Below are 8,428 nucleotides of genomic sequence, written 5' to 3' on the forward strand. Positions count from 1 at the left end.
AGTGTTGTGGTTGAAACAAAGCCTCAAATTTGAGAAGCAGGGTCTAAAGTTCCATGAGGAGGGTCGTAGTGTCTATTGGTTTAGTCTCTGGTGAGAGCATGGTAATCTGAAAATAGAGGTCGTCACCTTGGCGTCTGTATATGCGGCGAAACTATGGTGAGGAAAGCAATCGGAGATGAGCATCATTGTCCCCCTTTAATTCCACGAGACGTCCTTGATGAAAGAATTGCATGCTCAAAGTGTTATAATCGGTGAGGACAGGGCCTAACGACTTGAGCCAATGCACCCCCCAGCACGATGTTGGCCCCAAATATCGGAAGAACATGCAGGTCCACTAGGAATTGGACCGACTGAATTTCCACCGTGATCTCAATGCAAACACAACTGCACTCCAGGTTTTGGCCATTTCCCACCATGACACGGAGAGGAGGGGTAGACTGACAAGGGAGGCCAAGCTGAGTAACGAGTTCCTCTTGGATAAAATTATGTGTACTCCCGTCGTCGACGAGGAGGACCACTTGTCGGTCGGTGATAACGCCTACTAAACGCAGTGTCTCGGGAGTCACGTGACCCGCTAAAGAGTTGAGACTTATTTGGGCCTGGACTGGGTCATTTAAAACAGATGGGGTGTGGGGCGAAATTGGGTCGGGTGGCTTGGGTTGTGGGTCATGGGGTTCTATATCAGCATCAGGGGGGTCATCTCCTTCTGCGAGGAAGATAAATACCCTAGAGACACAGCGATGACCTCGATGGTATTTCTCATCACACGTGAAGCAGAGGCCACGCTCACGCCGTGAGGCAATCTCTTCCGACGTTAAGCGCTTCATGGCGAGTGGCGGAGGGCGAGGGGGTAGGGCAAGAAGGGGAACTGATGGTGGATGGGCGATGGAAGGGGTGGGAGGTTTGGGTGAAGGTGGAGGGTTGCGGAACGAGGGTTGGGTAGAGAGAAAGGGTGGTCGTGGGCGATGTGAGGGACGAGTGTCCAAAATCTTGTCTTCCTGCAAGTGTGCAAGCCCTGCGGCCTGGGAAATCGTCAATGGCTAAAATGCCTGAACCTCCCTCCGAATGTCCGGCGAGAGGCCGGAAATGAAGCATTAAAGGAGAAAGGGAGTAGGGAGGCTGATGACATGATTGGCAAGCTCCTCAAATTCTGACAGGTAAGCACTGACTGTGCCCTTCTGTGTGAGTTTAAATAGAGCGTCAGTGGGGTCTTCATATTGTGATGGGGCAAAGCGGGTCTGTAGGGCCTGCAAGAACACCGGCCAAGAGGTCAACTAGCCATTACTGGTCATCCATTGGAACCAAGCCAGGGCTTTGCCTTCCATATAAAATGAAGCTATAGTTAACCTCTCATAGGCTGGGGTATCATGATATTCAAAGAACTGGTTGATCTTAAAGATCCAACCAGATGGGTCCGTACCATCGAAGCGGGGAACATCTAATTTCATCTTATGAATGGATGCAGGTGATGGTGGTGGCTGAGAAGATGGAGCGGGAGAAGAATTGGGCTGATAAAAAAGGGGTAACCGCATAAGGAGCTCATCAATCTTCGCGATCATGGTGTATTGCTATTGGGTGAGGCGGAGGAGGGCATCCTCGAGCTTGTCGGAGGACCCCGAAGGGTTGTTTGGATCAGGCATCAACGAGAGCACCAAATTGTTAGGGTGGGTACCCTGTGCTGGCTTTGAGGGTAGCAACCTCCAAGAAGAAAAGGAAAACACAAGAGGTAAGAAGGGAAAATATTATTTCTCATATCATGCTTCATTATTTACATAGCTATATATAGAGGAATTCCTCTTAACAAAATTGTATAATTCTATCCAAAGGAATCTAATAACGTTTTTTTTGTTTTCATATGATTGCCTATGAGGGAGCAACCACTACAAGCAAGATTTGGGCTAATTCTGTTAATTCTATCTTTCAATTCTGCCCCTTACACGTAGTCAGCCAGGTATGCAGGCTTTACCACTCTTCTCTTGGTCCCTTCTCCTCTCTGCACCATTGATGCTAGTGCTTCCTGTGTTTCCGGCATCCTGGGTTTGCTCGTAACATCCCCATTTGCATTTAATCACTAACACCCATTCTCTCAATAGCCAACTTTCCCCTTTGCTTCATTTTCTCAGCCCAAAGAAGACCCTTGATCGATCCCTTCTTTCTGACGCATCTTTTTGTTTTCTCAAGGTTCCAAAGTTAACTTAATCTTGATTGAAAAGATCGATCAGCAAAGTTTGTAATTTTGTATTTAATTTGAAGAGGAAGCAATTACATAGTTGTAAAAAATAAAAACACTTAGCTTCCCTCAATTTTTCCACTATTTCTGTAATCAATCTATGGGAAGATTTCTTATTAAACGTGAAGACAGTGATTGAATATCAAGCTGTTCTTCTTCATAAGTTCAGTTGCATTGGCATTCCTCATCTCGGGGATGCGAATCAAAGACTTCACCATAGCAGTATGGCATTGTAGACCATTTTTCACAAGCTCTTGACAGCAGGGCTTAGTGATTCTCCCGTCATGGATCAGCTTGTTGTATACTTGTTCTCCACATTCATTGCCTAAATTTTCTGTGCACTTAGCCACAAATTCGATGCTTCCTGGTGAGGTAAGCACATCACACTCGTGGTATATTTGATCACTTTTTGCAAAAAGTTCAGTCCAATTTGAATGTTTAAGCTCTGGCCTGTTTAGAAGAACATACAAGGTGTACTTGGTGTGACAAGGATAACCCGTCTGCAAAAGCTTATAACAACAATCACTGGAAATTGCAGTATCAATATGACTACCCCTCAATTTGTCAGCCACTTGCTTTCCACAGTGTGCTCCCATATATTTTCCACATTGAGACAATGTTTCATTCTCGGTGGCTGAGATTGTAGCTATTGTGGTAGCAACAAAGAAAGCCACCAAAATAAGATAATTGCTGAGCCTTGCCATGATGGAGACTTGAGAAAAATGTCCCAAATTAGAGATTTTTGCTTGTTTGATGCTATTGTTCAACTTGGTCTTAGTTTAAATAGTGCGAGATTAATCAAATATATTCCTTTTAAGGGATGCCCGTAACTGAGATTACATTAATTTTTACTGAGTGAAACAAAACATTAAAGAATATGTTACAATTTGCAACAGTTCACATAGGTGGTATGATCTAAAGTTTCAACGTTCTAGAATCTAACTGTTTAACTTTCAAAAAAAGAAAAAGAAACTTTCCTCGTATACAGTACAGCTTTTATGAAAAGTAATCAAGAGTATGTTTCAATCATATTGTTTCTGAACATTATAATCTGATTAATACTATGCTTTTATTTTATGACATTTAAATAAACGCGTGTTTGATTAATTAGTTAGATTGTGATTGAAGATTATTATATAATCAGATTAAAAGATTAATAGAAAAACAGTCAGTATAACTATTCAAGTGCCATTTATTATTTGAAGAATTATAGTCTCTAATTTCTTGGGCCAATATCTCTTTTTTCCAAAAAAAAATTCTATTAACTATATAAATAAGGTAATGAAATTTTGAATAAGCCATTCTCAAAACACCCGCTATAATCAATTGTATCTATAATTGACATGGAAGTAATCTATAGAAAAAGTAATATGTGTTTTACAATTAATTTGATAAACACATTATTGTTCTATAGCATGAAGCTTTTAATATTTAAAAATAAGAGTAAATAATGCACATATATAAAGATTTTTATATTATTATTTAAGTTTTCAAATATGATATAAAGTTGATGATTTTTACATTTTGTTTATAATTATATTAATTGAAGATTCTTCTATCATGAAATTTTGAAATTTTGACATGTGACTTATGCAGAGAATTGTTTTGCTTATGTGTTATTCTCTTATACAATGACTACTTGATAGTAAAAAAGAAAATTAAATATATCTTCCTTCCAAGCCATTAATGCATGTTGGATTCATTAATCCATTGGGTTGTTCAGTGAAACCTAATTTGAAATGTTTCCTTTCGTATTCTTCATGGTTCCCATGCATTACTTTCGAAAATAAATCAAGCCAAACAATTAATTGCTCCATGGGTATGATGAGAAAAGATGCTTTGGTTTCTAATTTTATTCCATGTAGCTTTCCAAACCTCTAATTTATTTCTGAAACAATTTTCAATATCTTCTCTTTGCACAAGTTGATCTTTCTTTATTCGTTTACTTTCCCAACTCCCACCAGAATTTCTTTCACTTCCCACTTCTTCATCTCACTATTTAATCTTCCCACAGTATCCTCTTCCTTCTTTCCTCCACTGAAACAAAACCATTTATCCATATCTGATCTTAGATCCAACTCCTGCACCAGTATTGATGACGATGATGAGCGTTTCTGAATCCAATTGGGCAACACCGGCACCTTTCCAGACCATCAATCAAAAAGACGCCCCTACTTATATGAATCCATTAACTTCAGAAGGTAACAAATGCTTGCATTCATGTGTCAACACCTTTATCTTTTCTGTTGTTTTTTCATATTTCATCCGGAGTATTTTCTTTGAATCCCTCTCTCAATCTTGGATAAGTATCAACTTGGAGATGAAGTTAGAAACAAAGAAGAAAATCTCGACTCCAAATGTTGTCTCCCTTAATTTTTAGAATGAATTCCTTTTTTTACGTACAATTTTTGTTTCTGCTTAACTAATTATTATTCTTTCTCTACTTTCAGGTAATATGTTATTTGTGCTTAAGTGTATTACTTTTAATGTCAAATTTGTAATTTAATCTTTTTTGAATGAGTAGCATGTCAAATTCTTGTACTTTTTATTATACAGACAAATAAAATGAGAAGAACTTATTGTTTCTGAAAGAAAATATAGGTCAATTATTATTGTAGTACTGATTCATTGTCAATTAACTTTCTCTGTCAAGGATATATAGAGAAGCACAATTTGAGGAACATGAACAAGAAATGAGCTCTCATTGGTGCAAAGATCTGTATTTTACTGGTGCTTATACAATCTGCATTTTACAACAAAGAATGGCCTTGGGTTTACTTTTTACTATTCATATGTATTTTACATCAAAGTACTAAGAGTGATTTTAACGTGATTTTGTTTTGGACTGTTAACGTTATTTGATTTTTTTTTTTCTATGTCGCAAGAAATACATCAAGGCATAGATTCCTATAAATGAAAACAACATACACCTTACTACACAAATGTTTGGGAGAAACAGAATGAGAAATTTAACTTAAAAATTGAAAGAACAACTGAAAATACAAATTTTTCCTCATGAAATTACCTCAAAGCTTCAACAAAATCCCTTTAGTCCCTCAAACCTAGCCTCCAAGAGCAAGAGAGAAGATGGAGTTCTTTCCCCTTTGTTAGTAAAAAATGACGCACACCCCTAGAAATTCTAGGGTTGTGTTGCCTTATGCAGTGGGTCTTAATCTAGCTTAAATTAAGGCCCAATTAGGTTAGGTGTCCTTATCAAAATGCTAATACCTTCAATCAAAAGGTTTTTCCCGCTCGAATCTAGGCTCTTGCAATGCTTTATGGGTAGAGTTATGGGCCCTTCACAAAGGTATCAAGCTAGTAAGGAACTTGCATCTCACCTATGCATTTTCATTTAGAGATGGACTCTTTGTTGGCCGTTCAATTGGTTAACACCAGGATTTCTATGTCCAAGCAGTTGCAGCCCCTCATTGATGATATCAGCCACCTCCTTCACAAAAGTGACTGGACAACTAAGCTCAGCCATGTTAAGTGCCAAATATGTGTACTTTTAATGTACTAATTAAGGCATTTTCTTTATCTTTTCTTAGACTTAGAGGGTTGTTTTGACTCTAATTGTATTGTTTTTATTAGTTTATGAATTCTAGTATAATATTTTGATATCTTGGCTACTTTGTAGTAATTTATCTCATCTTTTTGTAGATAATGGGTCTGAAATGGAAGAAGTATCTTGGAGAGCAAGCTTGGAGTCCTGAAACTCCAAAAGGACTAGCTTGGACAACAAAAAATAATGAAGAATGAAAATTGACATTTGACCAATCCAGAATCCATGGTTGAGTGAGTTTACACTCAAAATGAAAATGCTGCCTTTTGTATTTTTAGGCCTAACTTGCAAATATATTTTGATTTCCCCTCTCCTTTTGTATCATCATTGTATCAGCTGGAGTTTTTGTATGGTCGTATGGAGGGAGAAAGAGCTCTTGAGTGTTCATCTATTATTCATCCATGTCTCACATTTTCATGTGTAAACCTAACTGCTCACCTCTAGGAGTGGCTGATTTCCATTTTTGTATGAGATAGATGTACCCAGTTCTAAACTTATGTATCTTTGGATATGATTTAATATATATATATTGCATATTCTTTTTCAATGTTAGTATTTTATGTCTTTTCTTAATGCTTGTTGTGGATTGGCCATCCATGGCATGATTTTGGAAAACACTTTTATTATATTGAATTGAACAAAATGTCCATGAGGCTTGGTGTGTAGGAATGGAGCTAAGTTTCTTGGTGATCTTTTGGTCACAAAGCTTAAAGCTAGTGTCTTTGTTGAGTTTTCAAGGGATCTTGGACTAGGGGAGGTATCTAAGGCTCTTTCTACATATAGAATTAGGATTAAGAAAATTTTTATTGATTGATTTTAACATTAAGCATGAATGAAGTATGTATGACACGTAGTGGTGGAAATAAGTCAAGCGGTCTGTCAGAGGCCTGCGGCCTGTTCTGTTTATTATAAAGGCTTGTTTTAGGCTTTTTAAAAAGCTTTTTTTTTTTATATCTAAAAATATAACACTTTAGGCTTTAAAAAAAGCCTACTAGGCCCAAAAGGATGACCTATTTATATAAAAAAATTTATAATATATAATATGATATATAGGTCTATTTAGGTGCATTGGTCTATTTAGACTCGTTGGCCTAGTTAGGTCAGACTCAAGCTTAGAAATTATGATGTAGGTCAAGATCAGACCCACCAAAGCCTGACTTGTTTCCACCCCTAATGACATGTTAATGTATAAAGAAAGTGGAGACTTGGTGAAGTCTACCCATGAAACAACTTCTACTATATGTGTAACACCTATAATATCGTGTTTTATTGTTTTTAAAATCACATAAAAGTATCCACTTTCTTGTTCTCATTGTGATTTGTTTGTCATTTTATATAATCACCTTAAAGTTCATGTTTTTAGTGATTTCTTGTACAGTTCTTAAGTCTAGGTTAACAATTCACTTCCTTGCTTATTTTGTTCAAGTCTCTTAGGAAATGATATATGAAATTATTTATTGTATTACTTGTTCGATTAGTGCACTTGTAAAAAAAATCCTCTAACATGAACCTAATAGACGTGTAGGTTTCCTAGCCAACCATGGGCACGATCAAGAGTCTCTTTTTGTTGTTTTTGATGTTCCTTCTACCAACCTAAACCATTTGATTTTAGATGATTGTAGCGGTTTGGCTCTCATGCGCTTGATATTGCTATAGTTTTTGTCTTTTGTTTCCCCTTAATAAAAAAAACAAGAAAGTCTATTTAAAATAAACTAGGTGCATAATAGGGCCAAAATTTTTATTGGGCATGTTTTGCACTAAAACTAAGTTCACATCGAAAAATGAATTGATAAAAAGACCTATTTAAACTAATTCAGGTAATTAAAAGAGTAGCCGGTATCCATGGATATGGATATTGGCGGATGCACCTAAGAGGGTGTGGGGGCAATTGTCCCCACAATATTTTTTATTTATTTGTATATGTGTAATGAAAATATTTTTGCCCTAAAAAATAGGTACTGTCCCGTAGATAATTTTTTAAAAACTTGAATGTATAAAATGTAAAAAAATAAAATAGAGAGAATACATTGATACTAAATTTACTACATTATTATTTTAATTTTCAGATTTAATTAATATTTTTGTTATCTAATTTATTTTAAGTTCAATTTAATTATTTAATTTACTTTTTAGGTTCAATTTGGTTTCATCATTTTTTAAATGGTCCAATTAGTTCATTTATTTTTTAAATTTGATTCAGTTGGATCCTACTTTTCTTGATTTTAGATGACACTAATAAATTATGTTTTTGGTCCTTGATAAATTAAAAAATTTCTTTTGGATCCTTAGTAAAATTAATTTTGCATTGAATCCCAGATAAAATAAAATAATATTTTTCAAAGGAATTAATACAAAATGAACAAAATTATTTCAGGACTAAAATAAAAAATAGATATACATTTAAAGGACTAAAACAAAATAAATAAAATTTTAGTTTTATTAGAAATTTAGTACAAAAAAAATTATTAGAGACCCTAAGCAAGATTTACTAATTTATTTGAGACAAAATATATTTAAGCTGTTTTTATCCAAATTAAAATTATTTCTTTCCTCAACTGATAAAAATTTCTGCATCCACCATTGGGTAAAGATACTATGATACTCCACATCTGCTTGTTAATGAGTAGGCAAATTTA

The 8,428-nt window shown here is 35.7% G+C and overlaps 1 protein-coding gene and 1 long non-coding RNA gene across 2 annotated transcripts; one reads left to right on the plus strand and one right to left on the minus strand.

Moving 5' to 3' along the window:
• Window positions 1-2,346: 2,346 nt before the first annotated feature.
• Window positions 2,347-2,962, minus strand: LOC114416192. The gene has a single exon (XM_028381058.1). It carries the CDS (start codon window positions 2,932-2,934, stop codon window positions 2,347-2,349), a length of 588 nt encoding a protein of 195 aa, XP_028236859.1. The 5' UTR covers window positions 2,935-2,962.
• A 1,243-nt stretch (window positions 2,963-4,205) lies between these two features.
• Window positions 4,206-6,289, plus strand: LOC114414172. The gene is made up of 2 exons (XR_003667141.1): window positions 4,206-4,431; window positions 5,891-6,289. It is a non-coding gene; the product is annotated as an uncharacterized LOC114414172 (long non-coding RNA).
• The last annotated feature ends 2,139 nt before the right edge of the window (window positions 6,290-8,428 follow it).

Source organism: Glycine soja, chromosome 6 (genome assembly GCF_004193775.1).
Source record: "Glycine soja cultivar W05 chromosome 6, ASM419377v2, whole genome shotgun sequence".
NCBI lineage: Eukaryota > Viridiplantae > Streptophyta > Magnoliopsida > Fabales > Fabaceae > Glycine > Glycine soja.